Source organism: Alternaria atra (genome assembly GCF_907166805.1).
Source record: "Alternaria atra isolate CS162 genome assembly, contig: 21, whole genome shotgun sequence".
NCBI lineage: Eukaryota > Fungi > Ascomycota > Dothideomycetes > Pleosporales > Pleosporaceae > Alternaria > Alternaria atra.
In genome coordinates this window covers 6,590,950-6,615,190 of record NW_025091319.1, presented here as the reverse complement: position 1 = coordinate 6,615,190, position 24,241 = coordinate 6,590,950, and the positions used below count along the sequence as shown (strand labels likewise).

The window sequence follows — 24,241 nt, the reverse complement described above, 5'->3', positions numbered from 1 at the left end:
CCAAACCTCCACACGTAAGTGGAGCGATATGAATTATATTGGGCACGGAATCTAGAGACTTTGGAACCCTCACTTACATCATTACTTGTACGCTATCCACTGTGTTTCTCGCGTTGCTGACCTAAGCGCCCTTTCTACGCATCTGGGTAATCCATAACGAGAGTCCCTCCTTTCCAGCGGCTACCTTCCTCCCCACCTCCACAAACGGATTTACCCTTCACAAAACAAATCATCCACTAACATATCATATTAATATTCCTTGTCCGGTTCGCATATACGCATAGGACTGAGGTTGTTCGATAACCTTGATCACGGTTACGGGAACATCGACAGCCACTGACACCGTAGGTGTCTCTGCTACTCGATACGGGTGAGCAGCCGTCTAAATCCACAGTATTATCTTCCACACTTGCTGATCACGACGTTCATAGGCCCTGCAGAACTAATCATCACTAAAGCATCCTCGCTCTGAGTCTTCGCTCAACCTTTTCATCCGCGCACCCTGCCTGGCTGCGCAACAGACAACCATGACGGATTCCAATAAAACAGATAACGTTCTTCCTGTTCCTGAAAATCAAAGCACCTCGGGTACCTCTAGCAGCGGCCTTTACTATGGCATTACCATTGAGGACAAACTTTTCATGCTCAATCGAACTCCATACCTGAAGTATTTCCAAGAGCTCCAGAATAACCAACTCGTTACGCCAGATCTTTGGAGAGCGTACACATGGCTAATGCACGATACATTCTCCGTAAACAATCGTGACTGTGCTGTGGAGACTATTGCACGTCTCCTTTGGCCTCCAGGGGCATGGCGTAAAACTAAGGACCAGTTGTTCATATACCTGGACGTAAGTTTACACAACTAAGCCTACATAACTCAGCAAAGAAATTAACCACTAAACCCAGACGCCAAATGGGGCCGACATCAACCAGCGTGCGCTCATCAGAGTGAACTGCCCGGCAAAGAGCCCGGTCGCAACAGTGACACTGTTCGGACAACATGGCCAGCAAGACTTTGACCTCCGCGACTTCTCGCAGCTATACAAGCTCTTCGAAGCGGTGATAGACAGCGAGTTTACCTTGATGCAGAAGCGAATGCAGTGCCTTTCGGATACTCTTTGTTTGATGGGAATGCCAAGTACGTACCACCAAGGCCAATCGTCACTGTCCTTTGCTACAATGTGGATGTGCTTGTATGTAGTGCTTCCTATGGTCGAACAGAATTGCAGGTGGTTGTATGTGCAGAAATGCCGTGCCCCACTTCGCACTCTTGTGCGCACAATCAAGGATCGATCAGGAAGCTCTCGCAAGCCATCAAACAGATCGAGAAAGTGCACCACGCCGTTCAAGACGCCCTTCCAACCAAGTAAGCCCAGTAACCTGCGTTACGAGCTTCTTCAGCGCGAGGAGATTCCCTTCCACTTCATCACATGGCCAAGGATCGAATCCATCACATCACCGAAAGGTCTCACAGAAAGTCTCGACTTGGGAGACTTCATCACTGTAAACGACGAACCAGATTCCGATTACGAAGAATGGCTCTTATTCGTTTCGATGAACTGGGCGGCTCTTCGCCTCATAGACGAGCACATGGCTCCCTTGGCCAAGGAGTTGAGTAGGCTCGGAGTCCTTCTTTCGCGCAGTCGTCGTGGAGCGGATCCGCCTCTCGGTCCTACATCAGGGCAGCTTACACATGAGTGGGTTGGTGAAGACGATAAGATACACATCATCTGTCGCAGAAATGTCTCGGATAAAATCAGGATCTGGATGATAGATGCGGGCCAAGGTCGAAAGAGCTGGGTTATCCAAATCGAGAAGTGTACAGAAAGCACTCGGCCGCCCCTTCCTGTTTTGCGCAAGAAGTGCACACCATTGGTATCGAAATATGTTCTGATCGCACCCAAGAAACCCGGATTGGCAAAATAGCGGAATGGGGGCTGCAAGTGATGAAGATTGTTCCCAATTAGGCCCTGTTGGGTAGTGCAGTAAGACCCCTCTTTGTCCCAGATTATAGTTACAATTACTGGCATATTCCAGCTAGGTGGCCTTCACGTTCTTCCTGCCGCCGGCGACGATGACAGCCGCGATATAATCCTTTTTTCCGTTGTACCCATAATACCCATGATGAAATTCATGAAAATCGTAAACGCCGTATGCGCCAGCCCTCCCAAACCACATCCATCCCCATCAGTACGTCCCACTGTCCACTCTCTTAACCTCCGGTCTCTGTTCCTCTACGCTCTTGGCATAGTACCGGGGCCTTGGTGTCGTCCTCCGCGATCGGCGTGGTTCACGAAAGTTCTCGGATTCCCTTTCTATCCTTAGCATCTCACGCACCTTGCCGTCGAATGTGACGATGATATGGTACGGGATCTGCGGCGAGTTCCGCGCGGACGAGGAAGAGTTGAAGTAAGATCCACCTGCCGATGATGCGGGTGACGAAGGTGTTATGGGTGTAGTAGGCGATGAGCTGCGCGACGATGACGCCGATGACGATTGGGTGTTGATAATAGTAGTAGCGTCCATTTTCAGGTTCGTTGTATGTCGATCGTGTTTTCTGATGGTAGATTAGGGTAGGCCCGAGAGTTTGCGCAGTAGTGTACCGCCTGAATACGAAAGCAATGAACGACCGATCTCCGTATATATGTACTAGCAGCTAATGTACTGCATGTACTTGGAAGACTCCGTTTTTTCCTTTGTTTACAGGTTTGGTTGTCAGGGTTCCAGTAGCCGAATTTTGGCGGATAGTCGGCGTGGTTCTGGAGGCTTTTGAACGGCGTGGTGGAAGAGTTGCGTAGACCCCTGGCAGCGGCGTTAGGGATGATGCTTGTTGAGGGCTTTTTGCAGCTCGGCCGGAGACCCGGGTGCGGGATGGCAGGATGTGGATTGTGGAGGTGCTACTGCTACGTACAAAAAACCTGGAAGTTACCCTTCTGAGAACTTCTCTTTCCTTCTTAGTTTGTGAACGCGATAAAAAGCAATGCTCCGTTTGCTGTTGCGCAAAAATATCGTATGGTAAATAGTTTCGATTAGCGATATACGAAGTTGATGGTGTATTGAATAATAAAAAACTTTCGAAATCAATCATCACCACATGGTACTACTCCCCTCTCCTATTTATCGAAAAGAACCCACATAGGCTGAGTCGGAGTCGAGCCGTCGAACAACACCGCGTCAGCGCACATCCATCATCATCTCTCGGAGGCCCACTGTGGGACGCGTTGCGGTCAGGCCTCCGAGACCGTCCGCACGGCTGCTCGCTGCGCCTCGGCCCTAAGCAAATCGCCAAAACGGCCTCGCAAAACGTGAGATGGCTGCACGTGTGTTACTATGTTTAGGACATGAGTTGTTCGTTCAAGAAGAAAGGTCAGATGGGCGGTGGTGTGCGGATTATCTTTGCTGTGTAGGATAGCGGTGCAGGGCACGGGGAAACTTGGCTGTGCAGATTAGGTTAGGAGAGACGAGGGTTTAGAAAGATTTGTTGCCACTTTGGGCTGTGCCAGGGTGTGGAAGCGAAGAAGAAGAGATGAGCCCCTGCAAATCAGGGCGGAACCTGTTGTTTGAGATGTTCTTTCTTGAAATGAAGAATCTTGAAGATCGCACGTTTGTAGAGATTGAGAGTGGACCTGAATCCGGTGACGGAGGATTGGAGGTGCTATTCGGACCTACTACTTCTGCAGCCCACATGTTCGAGATGTCAGTCTCCCCTCTCCTCTCTCCCATAAAATGGTCGCTGTGACTTGCACACCATACTATATGTTGCCATATAATTTGTCTAATCTTCTACCGGCGCATCCTGATGGGCACTTGAGTCGCTTATTGGCTGCTGCAGTCGCTACTTCCACTGCGAAGGCGTTTATCGAGTCGCAACCAACCCTCCATCTGAATGTCGTTATGATAGTCCATCAATCTTATTTCCACACACTTTACTCGTCAGAATCTCCATCTCAAGATCTCTTTCATAGCCTTGCGCTGATCTCCTCGTACCTATCGCTTGCCACATCGCTAACGCTGCCCTGCATCGGACCCCACCATTCATATCACCCAGCGCCCATTTTTCCGCGGTACGGCTTTCCGAATGACACCAACACTACAAGTGCTGTGCCATGCAAGGTAACCTTAAGTGGACATCAACCACCGCCAACTTGGCAACATGCGGGACGCCCGAGGCTTAGAATGCCCGGTTACCCGTCTTGTTTCCGATCCACGGTTTGACTCTTGTAGCTTCCTGTTCAGAAGACTTGATTGGGAGGTAGAGTCGATGACGTTGGATTTTGGTATTACCATGGTACCACGTGCATTGAGTGAGGGTACTTGACGGCTATGTTGATAAGTACGGAGAGGTAGTGCCTTTCCCAGATTTCGGAGTTGTTGTGGTCCATCACATTCGAGCGTTGCGCATCTCGGCTTTGTTACCTACAGAAGCATCTTGTGCAAGATTTACGAATAACGCATTTTTATACGGCACAGACTGATCGCGCTGGACAGTGCGAATATGGAGAGACAGAAGAAACAACTGCAGCGGGAGAAGTCTCTGCAGCAACACCGACGTAAGTAATATCCAGACGATCCACGAACCTCATCGTTAACCTCAAGTTAGCAAGATACTCTATGAGCGACATACCCGAAGACCCAAACCAACGCCTTGGATCCTCTATTCCTTCATCCCGGAAGCGCGCAGACTCGCATCAACCCCAGTCATCAACTCCACAACATGCGCGACGAACCTCCGAGGAAGAACAGTCATCTCAACAAGCTGTCATTTCTGCGTACCTGAGATCGTCATGTTCTGACGATGACGCGGGGCATCCAAGGAGATTCTCATCAGCTGAGCATTACTATTCGCCGTCGCCAGCACACCACAACTCGCAAGGAGAGATAAGAAGAATAAGCGGGAACTTCAACGCGCCAACGGATATGGAAATAGAGCGACACAAAGACTTCAAAAGGAGTTCGCGTGTGGGGAAGCTCAAGAACGCCGTCAGGGGTCTAGTTAGGGCATGAGGTTTGTTTGGGGCCCAGTACCTGCTTTTTGTCCTACACATCTCATACTCTGTCACGTTCCACGCACTGTCTGCTTTGATGACTAAGATACCCCGTCACTCGTATGCCAATTATCTGTTTCAACTCGTGATCTACATGCTCAGCTTCCAGGTCTTCTTGTGCGACACGGCACGGCCGGTCGTGATGAATGACATCATTGGCCCCATCCATCCTGAACGCCACACATCCTTCGCTTCGCTTGCGCCTCACGTTTCGCTCCTGGCTCCTTCGCCGTCTCCCCGAACAACGTTCATCGCCAACATCACCTCACCAACTGTTCCACATGTCGTTAAATAGTTTATGAGTGCTTTCAGCATCCGCGGAGCATATCCATCAGCCTGTAAGGTTAGGAGAGTTGTTTCCGCACCTCTGCCTCGAAGGCATGATCTTCTGACGAGCTACATATCATTTCCTATCCTGGACTGCGATAGACAAAGCGTGGCTGGGCTGCGCGATGGCGCTACAATGACGTCGCTGAATGCGCAGCATGACTTGGATGATTGTTATGGGTCTGTGTCAGGTACATCATGTGCGTTGTGTGAGTAGGCAACCGTTTAAAGTCTCGAACCTGCATCATCGGCCACATCACGCAACAATAAACACGCTCATCATCGGGACGCTAGTAGTCATACCACACGCGTTCACGTTATTCAAAAAGTTCCTACATTCTGGTTTTCTAGATCCTAAACTACCACTCCCACCTACTATTCTAGATCAAGTCATCGTCAAACACAAATCATGGACCATTACCCAGAGGTCAGCGTCAACGAACGCGAAACCCCTTCCTCTAGAATATCTTCTCGCCACGACTCAGCGTCATCAGTCGCCAAAGCCGCTGCTGCTCATCAAAGGCCCTCTGCCATCGACACACAAGATACCACAACAGCACGAAAGTCATCATACCACTCCTTCCCATCGCCTTCAACGCACTCGTCAGACCACTCGGCGCACCGCTCTGATTCCAACTCAACGACCAACCCGAGCGTTCAACGCATTGAAGCGGAGTACTCACAGTATACGGATGCGCCGCCTCCATACAGCGAGAAGCAGTATGAAGGGAAGAGCGCCGACGAACAAAATCATATGAGGATGACGGACTATGCGAAGGAGATTTCGAGGATGATGGGGCGGCAGCTGGTTAGGGGACTGAAGATTGATGAGAAAGAGAAGGGGAAGAAGGAAGGGAAGACGAATTGATGTCGCTTGCGGCATAACGGTCAGGCTGGTCCTGTTGTCGTTTATACTTGTATGATTAGCACAGCGACGGCGTTTAACATGTTCTTGTTGCGCCTTGAAGTGCGCATGAGGTCTTCGGCTTTGATACTAGTAGCTTACATCAAAGCCATGTTAGTTATCCGTATCTCATACCCTTTTATCGTGACCAATTCGTCTTTCGCCACTTTCTGCAGCTTGTTTCTTGCACAGCCTCATGGTTTTCCCTTGAGCCCCCTCTTGCGGAGCTCTGAAGCTTGTACATTCCTCAAGGCCTCACCCCAAGGCTTCTCATCCAGGATACCCCCCTCTAATTGTAACAACTCCAGCTGCAACGGAATCTTGATCTTCCTCGAGTCGCTCAGGCGCACCGCCCTAAGGAATCGCTCTGCTGTCTCGACCTGCTCCTCTCTTGTAGCGTGGCATGTTCCGATCATGGAATACCATGTTTGATCTGGGTAGCGTGGTGTTGTAAGCTCATGAAGAATACGTATAACCTGTACAGCAGGAAACAGCTTCACTAATTGCGTTGCCGCTGTGACAATATCGCGCCAATGATCCGTAGCTGTGAGAAATTCTTTCCGGAAGTAATTCAGTTCATGAAAGTCGCGGAGGTCGGTGCTATGAATGAACGCCAGCTTCTCGACGAGATGCGCGTATGTTACTGACAATTGGATAATATGCGATCCTGCTACAACGATATGAGACTCGGTAACTGATGTGACACCGGTAAGCTGTAAAGGGTCGTGTGTAGAGTACTTTGGCAAACTCCCAGTGCACTTGTCGGCATGTCCTCATGATGTTGCAGTTCTGAAACATGGTGGGCTGCCGTCCGGGTATGATACAGTCGCCAGCATATGCACCTTTTTTGCGCCATCCGCTTTCATCATGTCTCATGCCGTCGCAGACGCAGACATAGATCATGTCTCTCAGCTCGCGCGGTGGATCGAGAAAACTATGACCATTGTCATTGCCCATCCATTCCCAGGAATTGGGTATAGGTTGCTGTATACAATCAAATGTGATCGAAATATGGTGGTGTGTACTTACGGGATTTGTGTAGGCAAGAGTAAAAGTGTACTCGCGTAAAGCTGCCCTGGATGGAATTTGTGAATCCAGTCCGACGAGCCGGCAATGCTCTGGTGCGGGTGTTAGGGGATTTACGGGATGCAAGGAGCTTATGTCACTTACCGTCAGACTCTGTCACGTCAAATTCACCCTCAAACCTGTCCATGTTATATGGATATTACGCCGAGCTGAACGGCTTTCATGGTGCCTATCAAAGACTTGAGTAAGAGGAGCTTAAGTAGTCTGGTCAAGCATTGACGGGCTAGGAAGAAACTGAGAGATGTTTACGATGACAAAGATGTTCAGAAGATGGTCCTTATCGTAGGCGACACGGCTACTCGAATAACTCGGATGCGACGTACCAATCCCAAGTAAGCAATCAATCGCGTGGGAGCTATAAATGGCGCGCAAAAACCTTCTATTGTTACCCTGGTTTTGACAGTTTAGAATGTGCAGAAGCTACAGGTAGTATCTGCAGAGCGTTTTCCAGGATGTAGCGCTTGACTTGAAAATACGACATGTCACTTCTTCGTACAGCGGGTGAATGCGAGCGCTTACTCAGCAGAGCCGGAGTACCCTAGGAACGCTAAACGCCATGTACCGACTTCAGAGTTGCATCCACCCCAGGCTATGACGCAGGCTGGTGGCATCCACGCGCGTCTGAACATGGGTTCAGAATCACTTTCGTTGGTTTTCTCGTGAGAGCACAGAATGCTTTAATCAATGCTAACGACACAGCAACGCTTATGCGATTGAAGACAACCCAGCTGATATGACAAGTCGCAACGGCCCGGATACGCGTAGCACGCAACGCAACAAGACCTTCCACCCAGCTCATGAACCCGTGAGACACGGGAATGGCCTACGGCTCGAAAGCGATCGCGTCACCGGCCCGATACCTTTCCTCAACCCTACGCGAGCGTATTACCGCCACGATCAGCGCCCTGATGTGCGATACAAGTGGACTTCACGAAATGACCGCAAAGGACGACATGCAGTAGATATCCAATCTAGCCAAGCCAACGCTTCGATGAAGCACGTTACCCCACGCCCGACTACCTCCTTCCGTAGCGTTGCACGCAACATCGGGCATATGCTCACATATTTTCCGATATGGGACGTATCATTCGACGTCGCCTTTGTCTTCACAATAGGCAGTGTAATATGGATATGCAACGCCTTCTTCGTTTATCTGCCGTTGGTGCAACCAAGTTCTGAATTCGAGAACGAGGAATTGTATGGTGGAGGCATAACCGCATTTATTGGAGTCACCGTTTTTGAAGTGGGGTCATTCCTGCTCCTGGCAGAAGCTGTGAACGAGGGTAGATCGGGATGTTTCGGATGGGCAGTGGAACAGGTTCTGTCGCGTGAAGAGGAGGGTGAAGAACGTGTAGCACTGCGACCGTCAAAGTCGCATTGCACACACCATCACAACAAACAGAATTCAGTCAAGAACCGGCAGATGACGCAACGAAAGTCCGATCTGGCGCCCCAGGAGCGTTTGTGGGTCTGGTGGCCGTCAAATGAAGAACTACGAACCCACTACGTTCACAATCTCGGATTCATAGCCTCCTTGTCCCAGCTGCTCGGTGCAACAATCTTCTGGATTGCTGGTCTGACAGCGCTACCTGGCATATACAACCGGATGTCGCAGACCCTTACCATCATCTTCTACTGGACTCCTCAAGTGCTTGGCGGTATAGGTTTCGTCATCTCAGGAGCTCTTTTCATGATCGAGACACAGTCCAAGTGGTGGAAGCCGGCTCCTCGGACACTTGGTTGGTGGGTCGGCGCTTGGAATCTCGTAGGGGGTATAGGCTTCACGTTGTGTCCTGTATTTGGATACGATACCAGGAGCTGGGCGCAATACCAGGCGTCTCTCAGTACTTTCTGGGGTAGTTGGGCCTTCATGATAGGAAGTACGCTTCAATGGTACGAGAGCCTGGAGAAATATCCCGTGGAAGTTGACAGCACCAGGTAGTATATGTTGGTAAATACAAGAGTTTTCCACGCTCTCTTGGTTTGTGATTATCAAGTCTTGTGCTCATATAAACAGCTGGTGGCAGTCAATTATTGCACATCTGTTGATAGTTGTATCGAAACGGAAACCCCTGAAGGTTAGGTGAGTAGGGAGAAGAACCAGTATTGCCCTTGATTTCCCATGTTCATGGCACCGGAAGCATAATCGTTCGCTTTCTTTGTATCTTTCGATGCCAAGCTGTCACAGACCGAATTTCCCATTTAATCAAGTCGCGTCCACTTCGACTAACGTGACCTATTGCGCAATCCCAAGGATGGTTACGGAAGACGACATTGAGAATATTGCTCAAAGGAAGACTAATGCGTCTTCTCCTCCTTACTTCCCACTACCCATAACAACTCGACGTGCTTGACCAGGTGGCATTTATGTAAACTACAGCATAAGAAAGCGATGGCCGGCGGAATTCCCACTCAAACGTTATAGGTGGGCTCTCTTTGAAGGTACATGAAAGAAGGTGCTCCTGACGAGGCTGGGGTTTACGAGTCACTGAGTCGTGGTTACCCGCAAGCAATGTCTTCACTTTGCGATGTTGCTGCTCGTAAATGCTGTCACTTGACTTCACATCGTCGTTGCCCACCATATGCATTGAGCAGTTGCCTGGCACAACATGCATCTTACAGGCTCTTCTCTCGATAGGTCATCCACACACGTTCATCACACTCTACAACTTCATCCTTTTATAAATTGTTACAACCATACACGTATTACAATACGCATATGTACGCCTTCACCTTCGATTAGCCACGCAAAGCTTTTTCGAAGTCACTTTCACTATCGCTAGTCACGCGACAACGCGCCCGTTTGTATTCTGTCATTCGTACCTGAACAGCACTATTTACCATAAGAGATCTCTGTGCTCTCACGACCTTATAGATACCGCGTGAACCTTCGCATCCTGCGCCCTATGTCGCCATCAACTGGCGAGCGAAGACTCGCACGAAACAATTCAATGAGCCCACCATCACCTCTCGCCAACATGAAAACCAATAGATACTACCAAAGCACCTTCATGGATCATCCAGCGCTCAGAAAAACGTCCAAAGGCCCGCGTATATATCGTTCCGCCGATACTTCCAACAAAGGTGTTCCACACATCGCAGGTACAATGAAGATCGTCGTCGGAGCAGAGTCAAAAGATCAACGAACATGGGAACTGCCTAAAGCACTTCTATCACGGCATTCAGATATGTTCAAATCAATCTTCACCGCAGACACAGTGTCAGAGGTTCAGCTCCCAACAATCAGTCCCGACGCCTTCGCCAATTTCTCTTCGTACATGCACTCGAGCATCTACAGCACTAATACAAAGGTCGCTGGATACCGCAGTATACGAGCACACGCCAATGCCTGTCTCCTCGCCGCCAAGCTCGAAGCAGATAAGTACTGGGAAGCAGCTATGCGGCAACTATACAGCCTCTTATTGCCACTCGCTCGGTCGAGGAGATCCGACGCGAAACAATCCTTTATTCGAGCGGGTGATATCGAATACATATGCGTCAATGCCACTGCCGAGAAGCTAAAACGTTCAATCATCATTGACTCAAGTCCCTTCGCAAACGATAATCCCTTCAACTCGGAGATCAGGCCTACGGTCAAAGATAGTCTCCCCGATGCTCCGCCTCTTCCTCCAAGAAAAGGCTACCACAGTCACGACGTCGGCGCCATGGAAGGGCTCCGCACACTCTTCTTTGACGCTCTAGCTTCACACTGGACACAGTATGATGTCATCTACATCGGCGCGCAGGACTCGCCACGCGGTGGTGGATTCAACAAAAACGATGTTCCAGGTGATACTACTACATGGCGACAAGTGTGTGATACGTACCCGGATTTTCACGCCCATATCGGGAAGACCACGGGGCATGCTAATGCTTGGAGGACCGCTCTATTGAGGCATATTGATGTCTATCTTGATCCTGCTGATCCACAGCTTCTTGGACAGCAAGGACGTAGGAACGATGGGGTCACGATCAAAATAGAGGATGTTGATGAGATCAAGGAAGAAGAGGTTGACGATGACGATGAGCTGGAGATGGAAAAAGCCACCCGACGCCCAAAGCTTACGCTCAAACTCACGGGTTTGAGGCGGAGCAACAGCAGGGAGAGGACTGAGAATTCAGAGGAGGTGGCGTTGAGCGGTGTGAAGCGGGAGAGCGAAGACGAGATACTTGAAGATGGTGAAATTAATGAGAGTGAAGGGAGTACGCTTGTAGATGGAGAGACTGAGGGCAGAGAGGAAGCACCTGAAGATAGGATGAATCAAGACGAGGAAATGGCAGAGGGTATGGATGATGAGATTGAGGAGGAGCCAACTTCTGCTGGGTATTAGTACACCATAAAGGTGTTCGCACACACCGTCAAGGCGTTCGTAGATATCATTCGCGAGTGCATTTGTTGTTGAAGTTGGCAGCTCTCAAATATGAACTAATTGTTGATACTTCTGGTGGACTGCTCTCGCAATATGCTCATAAAGCAAAGAAATACAAATGCATTGTGGAAGTGCTGTGAAGTTCTCGGGATGACAGGCCATGAGCGCATATATCGGTGGCTGCTGCATCCAGTTGGAAATTTTAATGCGTATTGCTCTCGTTGTCTATTTCTGGTATCCTGCTCCGTCACTTAGTTACGAAAGAGCTCGTTTTTAATAAGTTGCACCCCAAATACTAAAAATGCCCCACAAGGGTATACATAGTAATCCACATCATGATTCCACTAGGAAGATAGTAGTGTATATCTTTAGAGTCTATTTTGGTGTTTGCCTAGGTAGGGTACAATTTATTAGAAACGAGCTTCTTCATAGTTCACAGTAGCATGATGATTTCCAGGCAATGAGACATTCGTGCATGCGAGGCTGCCACCAGCGTCAAGGCATCAGTCTACCTTGTGGATGCATGATTTCCCACATCATCGGGCGTTCTGATCCTCGGAAGTTGGTGTTGAGCCCTTGTCGATGTGATCAGTACCTACGGCATGCGTATCACAGCGGCAAAGGTAAGGAGCCTCACCATAAGCACGCATCTGTCACGAGCGTCTACGGACATCGGTCCGGTCTCAACTGCCTCTCCTCCAAGGTTGAGTCAAACCTACCGTTAGTCATGACCACCGTCTCAGAACCGTAAAAGACGGTGGTTGCTAAACTGGTGGCCTCGGGCCTCGCCACACCGATGCAGCTGCCACCAGCGCCTACTTACAGACCACCCAAATCACATCCCTCCGTATCAGCAAGGCGGCCACGAACCACTCATCCGACCATAAGCGCGCTCTATTCATGGCGTTGAGGAATCGAGTGGATGTGAACCTGCACAAGAACCAGTCACGCAACCGCCCGTCCCCTAAACAACGAGGGACCTTTTCTTAGGCCCACCCCCGCAGCGCCGCGTAACCGCATCGATGACCTGCAGTAGTTTCTTACCCGTGCCGCTCCCTGGATCTCGAAAAAAAGAAGCCAGAGCCAGACGGAATGTAAACATGAACTTAGTGTTGATGACCCGAGGACCCAGACGGCCTCAGGGCGTAACGCGCACGCGTTGTTGGCGGCGCAATTTTCTTCGTCAGCTGTGGTGCATCATCAACGACCTCTTTCCGTGATGCGACCGTTAAGGCAGTCAATCAGCCATCAAAGTGCATACCACCCAATCCCATGTCGTCAGCTGATAGGATGCAGGATGTGTAGTGTAAAGAATGGGTGGGGCAAAATGTCGCCGCACTGCTGAAATCTTTTTTGTAAAGATGAGGCTGTTTCGTATTATGTTTTGTGCTGATGGGAGCTGGGTGGAGCAACGAGAAGGAAGCGAGTGGTGAGGCAGACGGCCACCGCCGCACTGCCGACCTGAGCGAGGCGGCCGACGAGGATCCCGTGGCTATGTATACACTGCGCAGTCGCCCAGTTAAGTGCGAGGGTTGACCTTGTGTAAGAGCTGGGTATGAGGCTGCTCGCCATTGCTGATGCATGGTGGACGCTGTAGGAGTGCGAAACATGTGGGTACCGTCAGGCTGGCGCGGGTATTGGGTTTGACGGGAGCTGGTGCTGGTGGACGGAGTGAATATTTAGGGCTGTAGGGAGTTGATCAGGTAGCGATTAGCTATGCGGTGGGCGAAACATTTGGGGTAGAGGGATACGCTAGCTGTATTCATGAGGCTGTTGTTGCTTCGTGATGGGGTGCACAGTAAGACGGTGTACACAGTAAGACGGTGTACACAGTAAGCAGCTCACGTGTCGACTGTCACTTTCAGACAATGTTTTCTTGCGCTATGTACAAGACACCGCGTTCTTGCTGTTTTACAATAATGCTATTTTAAGACATACATCGTGTCGATGGTAATGTTCATACACATGTTGCGGTGTCCTTCTACAGCGATCGGACATGCCTTGATGGCTGGACAAAGACCATGTAAGAACCGAGTGCGAAGACCGAGTGCGCAAGAATTTTCGTGCATTGCGCCGAACTTGCTCAAAGCCGTCAACCACTTCATCATGCATTCTGATGATCCTCTGTCTCGAAGCCGGAGTTTTGCCCTTTAATCGGACCTTACCATGGGAGACGATGAGAGACGACGGGAGATTACTCGTGGCCGCTGTGATCTGCAGACCCTCAGCGAGGCTCAGATCGAAAAATCCCATCCATAATCACTACTAAGCTTATCGTGAGCGGCTGTACTCGACCAGAAAAGCCATGGAACAACACAACAGAACCGCAAAAGGTCCGAAGTCCCTGCCGATCCAATCTCCTCGCGGGTTGCTCGCCTGTAGAGTTTGGTTCGGTGGTTAGTTGCCGCCGACTAAAGGCTGCTAAGGATGAGTGTTTCGTCGTCCATCTCGATTGCTCGCAAAGGACGCGTTCGACCAAGATAGGGTCTCACAATTGACGCGTTAGAGTTCACGCAGCGCCAAAGAGCCGGACCCCATACGGAGACTCCAGATGCCGCTCCAGTGAACTACGGTGGAGAACACGGGTGGCTTTGAATTCAACGTGTTTGGTGAAGGTTCCATTCTGTCGTTATTGTTGGTCGGCCGCGCTCGCATGCTGTTGGGACTGGCATGTTGACCAGGTATGTTGACGAGTAATCTAAACACGCAGGAGGTCTGGAATAAATTCTGGTTGCTAAGGTACCAACCTAAGAGCAATGTATTTGATAATGTTGGTTGGCATGTGAAGAACATTTCCATAACGGCAGATCCGACCCTGAAACCTCGCTGAAGTGGATAACTACGTATTTGTTACGGAGCATACAAAACCTGCGTATACATGTGGATGCTGATCGGACCCTTGCGATGCGGTTTCTTCGGAAGCGCGATTTAGAGATCTGACCTCAGCGTGCTGTATCAGAATAAAGTGATGTACAGGGTCTTGCATCACCGGCCGCCCATTGTGATGACGTCTTGAGCGGGCATCAACACTGGAGACGCGCAAGCTAACCCAAGAGATCATCAGCTAGTAAACGGCGTGCGTAAACTTTACATGAAATCGTAAGATGGAATCCACCTGGGGGGGCAAACTTGGTGTGTCGGAACGGAACGCCCCAAGTGTGTAGTTATTGTAATGCATAATGATATGGCCCTTGGAAAGCTTCCGGAGTTTGGTCCTTCCATAGCAACAGCGAAACCTTGGATGACTGCATGCCTGGCGATCAACCAAGGAATGTTCGGACCGATTCTGAGCGGTGTATACTATATTTTGCTATACGGCACGCTCGACCAATGGTAATGCAGATAGCTGCAAAGCATGAGCTGACGATTGACGGTTTGTCGGCACTTTCTCAGTCGCCAGAAGCTGCCATTTCCGGCGGAGCCAAACAAAAGCTGAGTAACACGAGGAAAACGAGGCTGGCATGCTGGCAACGAAAATCTTTGAGTGTCTGGAATTCACTGGACCTGCAAGTGGGTGAATGATCTTCGACCATGGTCACTGGCGCCGTCTTTTGTTACCTCCAGCCGCCGACGCCACGTCGCAAGATCTGTTAGCCATCTTTACTCTTACGATGAATACGGCAGATCGATTGGACCTTCCCTCGATCACACAGCTGCCGTTAGAGTTTGAGGGCGCAGGAGGTTGAGATGGCGGGGCAGATTTAGTTTTGGTGGATGTCAGAGGTTTGATCTTATCCACTAGTTATCGATAAGGTCTGGGGCTTATCCTGTAAAATCCTGGATAGCATTTGGCGGTGAATATGCGACTCTCGACCACCTCCACTGAAACGCTCGAGCTTTGTGGAGAACGCCTGTCCGGCAAGGAAAGCATGCACGATTCTGAATCAGCGGGATCGAAAGCGCGCATAGAGCAGCCTATGGCGGGTCGAACGGATCAAAGCAGACAGCATGATACGAAGCAGCTCGTTTTTCACGAGTTGTGCCCGTAGACACCAAAACTTACTCTACAGGTACCTGCTAAGTTTTTTTTTGGCTTGCAGAGGCTGAAGGCGGGTGACAACGTATTCTTCAGGGGGTGCCTTAGTCTTGCTTGCAACTTGCAAAGAACGAGCGTCTTCGTACTTGGTACGAGTGGGCACTACCTAGGTATTGCAAATTGCACGTTGCTGTGCATCACGCTCACAAGTTACCCAGTCACAAAATATGCGCTCTATGAAGAGATTGCTAGCGGCTTGACAAATTACCACACACACCGAGCGGCCGAGCTTTCACCCGTGGCCATGTTCGTGGGAACGGTTGCTTCATTTCGAATACCAACAAAGTTTCTGGCCATGATAGTGACCCGCAACCAGCGCAAGAGAACAATTTCGCTCAGGACATGATCTTCGGTCCCTTTCACTCACAGACTCCCGCTCGTAAGTTTAGCCTACGGGAGGCGGACTTGGCTGGTATCTGTGCCCATGCACGGATGACGCCGGGGGGGTAGGAAAAGAATTGAAAGCTGCAGGTGCTTGCACGGCTATCTCGCTTGCGCTGGGGTCAGCATCGCAATCTGGTGCTCATCCCAGCTCTTGCGACTCATATATGGACACAATGAGTCGGTTATTCTGTCAACGGGCATGGATACGGGATGAGATACGAGCCGGTAGAACGCTCTGCTTCTCGATCTGGAAGCCATGGAACATGTTCTTCTCGTTGGGAGCTGCACGATGACTGGCAAACCACGGATGAGCAAAAGTTCGCCCCAACGTGTTGCGCAAGAAGCCACGACATCAACAGCTGAGCGAATAGCCGGTGTGAGTGGAACAGCAAGACAATCTTAGGCGGTGACTGCCAGGTCACAAGGCCATGACTGGATTGAAACAACACGTAGGTCTAGGGATGACTCGAATGATGATTGGCACAAAAGTACAAAATAATCTCCGCCTTAATTGGCTAGGCGGAGCAGTCTCGAAAATTCTGGTGGATTCTGGTGCGCCACCGGCGGGCCCAGCTCATCCAGACAAAATTGCCCACGGAGCCGAGCGACAGGGTGTGTTGATGGCGAACGGTTCGGTTAGTCATCGTCGAGAAGCAATATAGTAGGCAAGCCAATGAAAAGGTGCTACACAAACAGGGCGAATGTTCCGGCGCAACAAGGTTGGAGGACGTGGGATAGACTGGGCCCAATCGGGCATCAAGTGCCATGTGTCATCGCCAACGCTCTTTTGGCGGTCCCAATACTGGAAGCAGCTCGCCCTTGGACATTGATTGCAGCAACGGCAATAGAAGAAAATTGAAGGACAAAGAAGGACGATCAGAAGCGCCGGAAAAGAAAGACAGGTCCACCAACTCGAAACCCGAAACGTGACCGCGGGTTGGTGACAGGCACTGTGCCGTCCTCTAGACACAAGACTGGGTTCAGGCAGACGGGACGAAAGGTCGTCTGGCGGCATGACAGTCAGAGATGCAGAGCAGTGCCGCAGCGTTGCGAGATCGTCGTTTGGACGGGCTGCATTCGTCATGGGCCCTCGGAGCCAGCGAAGACTATCGAACGCCGCCCGTGCGTTCGCGGCTTGTCGAGACGTCGTAAGCCTGGGCAGGCTTTGCAGCAGTGTCTTTAGGGAGGCTAAGCAACACTAGGCAAGGAACTGCATAGTTGCATCTGCTTGGGGCGAAGCGCGGTCGTTTGGGAGGCTTGGTGGGCCCGTCTAATCGGCCGGTGACAAGATGCTGAGATCAGGGGGGGCCGCGCGAGAACAGAGGCTGGGGAGGCAACGAATGGGACACGAGGGCTGGCTAGATCTGCCTTTGACATGTGTCCTCTCTGCGAGCTGACGAGCGCCTGTGGAGCGAGCAGTGAGTGGCCACGGTAGAGCGACAAGCAGGACGGTGAAGAGCAGTGAATGGACACTTGCCTCGCGCCACACACACAGCGCGCGGGTCCGCTTGCACCATCTTGCACATAGCTCTCTGCACCTGTCGCTCTGGTGCCTCAAGGCTGCTGCACTTGTCGCGTCGAGAGCAGGCCTGTGTGTCACCCTCTCAGTGCTGACAGGCGTCTGATTCGCCCCAAGTCACAGCCGCCCGGTGAGCAGCGGAGTCGCAGGCGGCATGATTCAAGTGAATCAAGGACACGCCCCGGCCGCTCGGTAGCTGCATGACTGTCTTTGTTGGACACGGCCTAGCGTCCAACTGGGTAAAGTCGGCTCACACCACTGCACACCCCGGCTGCTTTCACTTTCGCCTCCCTGCGCGCGTTGAGACGAGCTTGCTGAGCCAGGGTGGGTTGCGCGAGTGGAACCATACGTTAGCGCGTGTGCGTGCGTGCCGGAGGCCATGGCACACATCGCTGATGGCCTGCACTCGCTCTGTAGCCCCATCCTTCTTCGTCATAGCGCCGCTCCTTCCCTATATTTACGAAAAACCGGGGCCTCCAGTCGAGCCAATAGCCACCTGGGCCCTCCTGTGAAGCCTCTCTTTATCACTGCTGCCCAGCCGTCTTCATACACATACATCATATCCCGCCTCACCCTTTACCACCACCACCATCACAACAACAACCACTACCTTCCTCCTACTCTACTCTCCTCCCAACACATTCCTTCTTCAACCACACAACAGCCTCTTCGCTCTCTGTCAAGCACTCTTCACTTCGACAGCCTACAGACTCACTCTACCGTCTCAACCTCCAAGTCACCTGACTTGCCGGATTCGGTTACTCTATAATACGTTCTTCTCTTTTCTGACTCTTCCATCCGGGACTGTTTGCTGTATCCACACGGACCAGGTCAACCTCCATTTTCCGGATCACTCTAACATCGTCCTTGAGGCCTTCATTGGACCTACGAGGACTTCTTATCCTTCCCACTCACAATATGTACCCGACGCCCCCAGCTTCCCCAACCCAAAATGGATTTTGCGCGCCGGAAGACCGCTTAGGTCAAGTTCTTGCTGGACGACTTCAGTTGACTGGCATCCTCGGTGTAGGAGCCTACGGCGTTGTGTACACAGCCGTGGACATCCAAACCAACATCCCCTATGCCGTAAAAGCACTCAACAAGGTCGGTCTTGAGCCTCGCCAGAGGAAGTTCCAGCAGCGGGAGATCCAGCTCCACCACCAGGCCAGCGCTCACCCCAATGTTGTCTCTCTAGTCAAGATAATGGACGCTCCTGACTGCACATACGTTGTCATCGAATACTGCCCAGAAGGTGACCTGTTCTCCAACATCACCGAGCAGGGCAAATACGTCGGTAATGATGCCATGGCCAAGCGCGCTTTCCTCCAGGTTTTGGATGCCGTTGAATACTGCCATTCTATTGGAATCTACCACCGGGACCTGAAGCCTGAGAACGTTCTAGTCACTGACCAGGGAATGACTTGCAAACTTGCCGACTTTGGACTTGCCACTACCGACCACGTCACCTCTGACTTTGGATGCGGCTCGACTTTCTACATGTCTCCAGGTATGTTTGATACCCATCTGATTCAACCAGAGTCACGTGCTAACTTTTAGCAGAATGCCAGACATCGGCACCCAAGGCCTACTCATGTTATGCATCAGCGCCCAACGATGTCTGGAGTCTGGGAGTCATGCTTGTCAACCTCACATGCGGGCGTAACCCATGGAAGCGAGCTTCTTTCGAAGACAGCACCTTCCGCGCTTTCATGAAAGATCCCAAGTTTCTGAGGACCATTCTCCCTGTTTCCACAGAGCTCGATGCCATCCTCAGGCGCATGTTCGAGTTCAACCCCGCCAACAGGGCAACCATCCCTGAAATTCGTGAGATGATCCTTCGATGCTCAGCTTTCACAGCTACCAAGTCAGCGGTCTCAACGCCCCTGTCTTCTCCTCCCTTCAGCCCAGTAGACTACAGCCGGGATGCCGCGTACAACGCCTACTATCAGGCACCTGCGGTGCCCCAGTTTACTCCTCTCCCTGGTTCAGCATACGCTCCATCACCCTTCCAGCACTCCACTTCGTCTGGAAGCTCCAACTCGGACAACGACTCGGTTTTTTCCGCATGTTCATCTGCCTCATCCGCATCTTCGACATCTTCGTATCAACACGTTTCCTCTTCCCAGGTTCCCAAATTTTCTTCCCGAGTACCGCAGCCTCAACAACAATACGTTTCTCAACCCCCTGCCAATACGTGGTTCCAGCCATTCATCCAGGCGGCCAACCTGGTCAAGCATGTCTCCTTCCAGCCGTCCATGATGGCTCCGGTCCATGTCTACTAGGCACCTATTCCATTCTGGCGCCTCGGAACCTTTTTTTATTTATTACTATTTGCTTCTTCACGATGTGTTTATACAATTTTCGAAAAAGTCACGATGACACGAACAGCGATTGATTTCTCGTTCGGTGTTGGTACGGTTTGTTTTCTTTGGCGTTATAAAACTAGACCAGTCCGGATGATACTCCGGCTCTGGACTTTAGAACTATCTGGCTACTCGTTTAACTTGGGCAATCGCCTTGATGGCACGGAGTTTGATTCTGGTGTGGTAACCATCGATTTTTGCCACGTATATTAGGAGTGGGGTCATTGGGCATTTCCCGGAGTTGTTCTTGTTGGGTATTGGACCGGTAGAGGTCTACTGCCATCACGTTCGTTCAAATTTCACATCAAGAGATACCAGAGCACTAGCTCAACAATGTACGGTAGTAGGTCCCACAAGAAGGACAGCAATATTTGCCCCGAGCAAACTCAAACAAATGCAAAAACATACATACGGTCGCTGCGACGACAGTCGCAAGCAGACTAAGAAAGCCACATATTCTCATCCCATCACTTGACTTGTGTTCGCTTTCTTGACATTGCCCTTAGTACATGTCTCTTTCCATGATGTTCACACCGAAAGTGCGCTTCGACCACACCCAACGTTGTCGACCCACTCACACAACGCATCAATCTGCAGCCACCCTGCCGCAGTTCTGCATCCAGCCCAAATCGTACATACGCTTGCGCAAGAAATCAATCTCGTACCCAACCACTTTGTCTTGTCACCCCACCCAGGCTCCACGGCCTGGGCATCATCCATATGCATCCGTAAAGTCTCCATCGCGATTTACGCTGTAAGCCTAGAGCCACCAGCAAATCACAGGCTCCACCAAGGCCGATATGTGCATGGTCGTCTGTGTGCCGAGTGTGCAAGTGTGCAGTAGCCTGCTTGACTCGACGGGGACTATCACGCCGGGATTGCGCCCTGCCTCATTGTCCTAACTGCTAGAGGTCTAAGTGAATGTGTAAGATTACTAGGCGCACTCTCAAGGGGAATTATGGATGGAAGGCAGCGGATACCGGATGCAGGTCGTGGCCGATTGATAACCTGAATGCAGGATCGAGACTCATCTCTGCGCTTTCCGCCATCCCCTTAGCGCAGATCTTTGTTGGGAGACTGGAGGCGGCCGCCTAAACGGATTCCTCAGGCCACACGATGTACAACTAGATGGAGGTTGGCGAGGCTATGCTAAGCTACTCGTGGCTGAGATGGTGTACTGTTGTTATTGCCATGTTGTTGGACCTGCGCGGCAATCGTCCTCCAGGATGCGATCCTGCTGCTGTTAGAGGCATACCACGAAATGACACACAGGCAGCTGTAAACATGTCTCAGCCATACGAACGCCATTGCTATGGTCCCTGTCTCGCTTGCTGGCCGGTCAGCTGGTCTTCAAGGAGGGCTGAATCGCCAGTCAACCATCAAACGTCCCTCAGCTTCCGTTGCCCTCGTGTCGTGTCGGCTACCGATGCCTCCAAGATACCTTAGCACGTCGCGTACAATGTACATCCGCTTACACTTGCAGTTAGGCGTCACCGGAAAACTTCTTCGGCACCAATCGCAACACGCATTCAGGCAAGGAAAGGCACCGTTACAGAGAGTTTGTTTTTGCGGCCGCCAATCCTTCGTCATATGACAAGCATGGTGAATGTCCGATCAAAAGTAATAACGGTCATCGCTACCGAAGGTCTCTCAGCAATCAGCAAATACGTGCTCATCTCGTACGGTGCTGCGCGCGGGTAGTGGCGTCGAGTGACGTGCAGAAAGGCTTACGGAGCAAACTGGTGTAAGGATGACATTATGCCAAGGAGCACGGCTGGTGGGTGTGGCAATCATCATCATCATCATCACCAGTCCACACCAACCTGTGTTGTTCCTTCTGCCGCTAGCCACTTTCCAGCAAGAAATCCCTCAACCCCATCCTTTTGCATCACATGCATCCCACCCGTGGCCCTCTCGTGTCAGACAATGTCCATACAACAAGCTTTTTGTTCGTTGTTGATCCAGCTGCGCAAGTGTGGCGATGGCCAGTCAACGTTTTGCCGAATCTAGGTCCAGACATTTTAATGCGATCGAAGTGCCTTTGCCCATTCGCTGGATGAATTGCATGCATCTATAGGTATGCTAATTTCGTTCCGAGTTAGGCAATATTCAGCAAGAAAACGGTCTTGGGAAATTTTAGCATGCGATAGGAAGAAGTGCCCTGGTCGCTCAACGGCATCAAGATTTGCTTTCAGCTCATATTGGAACTATATCGATGAAACCTACCCTAGAGGGCGTTGAAATCTCGCTTCGTACGGAATGACATCGTCCCTCGGTTCTGCAGAAAAATGTGGCTGTTCGTCAATCACATGTGCGTTCCATGTCACCCGTATACCGTACTTGCATCAATCTCTTTCTTTCTTCCGGATTCCGTACGCACCCCGGAGGCATGCTTTTTGAGCGCCATGCAAGTACCCCGAACCGTCCTTTTCTTAGGCGAAACCTGCAGAACCTTGTTCGCTTACCCTTTGCGAGAATGTGATGGACACTATTCGGCGTCACAGATAAACGAATGAGCACGGTACGCCGCAGATCGGATACTGACACCTGGGAGGGACTGCTACATTGATTGATGTCAAGGCTCCAAAGTAAGGAGAAACCTTGCGCAGTAAGCTTCGTGGCTTGTTTGTCTTGTGTCACGGTCTCACGGTAAGCTGGGCCATCTCATCGGGTCTGCCGAGTGACATCGAGCCTTACGGGTAGCTGTGCTTTTGGAACCTGATGCTCGGTACTTCTCTCCTTCCTTTAGCTGGGGCACGTCTGCTGCGTCGTGATCGCCCCTTCCCCAGCATAGGTACTATCAAAAGCATATTTGTATCGTCATGCGGCTATTTGGCGCTACATGCCGATGGTACTTTGATCAGTTATCGCATCGGACTAGCAAAAGCGTAGCTTCACGCCAAAGGAAAAGTTCCTTCCATTATCAGCCCATGTTCGGCTCTGGATACCGGAGATACATATCCAAGGTCACTAAAGCCTCAGATACTCATACTGCGAGCTTCTCCGCACGCTTGCTTCTCCTAGGGTGATCCTAAACCTAGTCGGTCACACAAACAACATGCAATGGCGCTGCATGGTAACACGGTAATCACCCAAATCTGCCTCATCAGCCATTTGCGAGAAACATTTGACAACATGATGAGATCGTTGCTCAATACTAGCACGATATCCCCATACATGGTACGGCATAACGCCGCCGCTCGACACGTGCTGGTTCAGTCCTCTGCTACGGGACGCTCCTCACTGCAACGAGCGCCTTTGACAACCTAGGTAATGCAACGATGGTCCTCATCTAGCTTGCTGCAGAAGTCCACCCTCCACGAGCGTACCACCACGTTTGAGTTTGCTGCATCCGCCACACGAACGACTGGGCATACCCCTTCTTCCGCAGTCCCGCCTCAGAGACACAAGCGGCTTTCCGTACACGTACGACCGGCCCGAGAAATGTGGTCAGACTCTAGTAACACATCTCCCACGGCAAGCTACAAAGTACTCTTCACATCTAGTTCTGTACGCAGGAAGGACAGGCGTGAGACTGACAGCGGGTAGGCGTTCCGATCGGCGTATATGCAACTAGGCGGTCTCCGAAAGTTACTCAAGGCCTTTCGCTGCTCAAACTCTTCGTGCACTCTACCATCTCTAACGGCTTTGACAGCTCAGACCGTCTCTATGCTTTTCCAAGTCTGGCGAGGAACTAACAAAGCCAACGTCAACGACCGACTATAGCTTCTTTTTGTTTCTTCTATTTAGTAGGGTTTGGTTTTAGGGCGCCATATTGCTGGCTACCCACGTGAAGCTGCACGATCAACCTATGAGCACAGGGCATTGGGCATACGAGAAAATCGTCTGATCGGCTTTGTGGTAGGTGCCCAGCATTCTAGACGACGACTCGCCTTCTTTTCCTTCCAAGATTCTATTCACGTCATTCGATACTTCACTCTCAAACTTTACGCGAACATGCATGAACTAGGTAGCGCGGAATCGAAAGATCGGAACACTATTATCGTTGACTTCGCCTCCTAGCCAGAACGTCTGTAGAACCGAGACCTTTCTGCATACTAGCGAGGCGTTTTGCTGGCTATGGGAGCTCGTATGTACCTAGGCGAGTATATTCCTCGGATAGGCATCCTGCGTCCGTTGCTGGCGAAGCCGAAGAAGAAATATTTGGCCGGAAGCTCTCCGAATGGAGCAGCAACTGCCCGAA

General features: G+C 50.9%; 7 protein-coding genes across 7 annotated transcripts; 6 read left to right on the top strand and 1 right to left on the bottom strand.

Annotated features, from left to right (window-relative positions):
- Positions 1–527: 527 nt before the first annotated feature.
- ALTATR162_LOCUS2659 (uncharacterized protein) lies at positions 528–1,929 on the top strand (the record flags this gene model as incomplete). Its single annotated transcript, XM_043310265.1, has 2 exons — positions 528–851; positions 910–1,929. 2 exons carry the CDS (start codon positions 528–530, stop codon positions 1,927–1,929), a joined length of 1,344 nt encoding a protein of 447 aa, XP_043166200.1.
- A 2,569-nt stretch (positions 1,930–4,498) lies between these two features.
- Positions 4,499–5,007, top strand: ALTATR162_LOCUS2658 (uncharacterized protein; the record flags this gene model as incomplete). Its single annotated transcript, XM_043310264.1, has 2 exons — positions 4,499–4,553; positions 4,604–5,007. The coding sequence occupies 2 exons, from the start codon at positions 4,499–4,501 to the stop codon at positions 5,005–5,007; spliced, it is 459 nt and encodes a 152-aa protein (XP_043166199.1).
- A 777-nt stretch (positions 5,008–5,784) lies between these two features.
- On the top strand, positions 5,785–6,243 carry ALTATR162_LOCUS2657 (uncharacterized protein; the record flags this gene model as incomplete). Its single annotated transcript, XM_043310263.1, has 1 exon — positions 5,785–6,243. One exon carries the CDS (start codon positions 5,785–5,787, stop codon positions 6,241–6,243), a length of 459 nt encoding a protein of 152 aa, XP_043166198.1.
- Positions 6,244–6,473: 230 nt separating this feature from the next.
- On the bottom strand, positions 6,474–7,492 carry ALTATR162_LOCUS2656 (uncharacterized protein; the record flags this gene model as incomplete). The annotated part of the gene is made up of 4 exons (XM_043310262.1): positions 6,474–6,922; positions 6,984–7,263; positions 7,309–7,397; positions 7,450–7,492. 4 exons carry the CDS (start codon positions 7,490–7,492, stop codon positions 6,474–6,476), a joined length of 861 nt encoding a protein of 286 aa, XP_043166197.1.
- A 464-nt stretch (positions 7,493–7,956) lies between these two features.
- On the top strand, positions 7,957–9,307 carry ALTATR162_LOCUS2655 (uncharacterized protein; the record flags this gene model as incomplete). The annotated part of the gene is made up of 2 exons (XM_043310261.1): positions 7,957–8,024; positions 8,065–9,307. 2 exons carry the CDS (start codon positions 7,957–7,959, stop codon positions 9,305–9,307), a joined length of 1,311 nt encoding a protein of 436 aa, XP_043166196.1.
- Positions 9,308–10,343: 1,036 nt separating this feature from the next.
- ALTATR162_LOCUS2654 (uncharacterized protein) lies at positions 10,344–11,696 on the top strand (the record flags this gene model as incomplete). Its single annotated transcript, XM_043310260.1, has 1 exon — positions 10,344–11,696. One exon carries the CDS (start codon positions 10,344–10,346, stop codon positions 11,694–11,696), a length of 1,353 nt encoding a protein of 450 aa, XP_043166195.1.
- A 6,896-nt stretch (positions 11,697–18,592) lies between these two features.
- ALTATR162_LOCUS2653 (uncharacterized protein) lies at positions 18,593–19,956 on the top strand (the record flags this gene model as incomplete). The annotated part of the gene is made up of 2 exons (XM_043310259.1): positions 18,593–19,181; positions 19,235–19,956. The coding sequence occupies 2 exons, from the start codon at positions 18,593–18,595 to the stop codon at positions 19,954–19,956; spliced, it is 1,311 nt and encodes a 436-aa protein (XP_043166194.1).
- Positions 19,957–24,241: the final 4,285 nt, after the last annotated feature.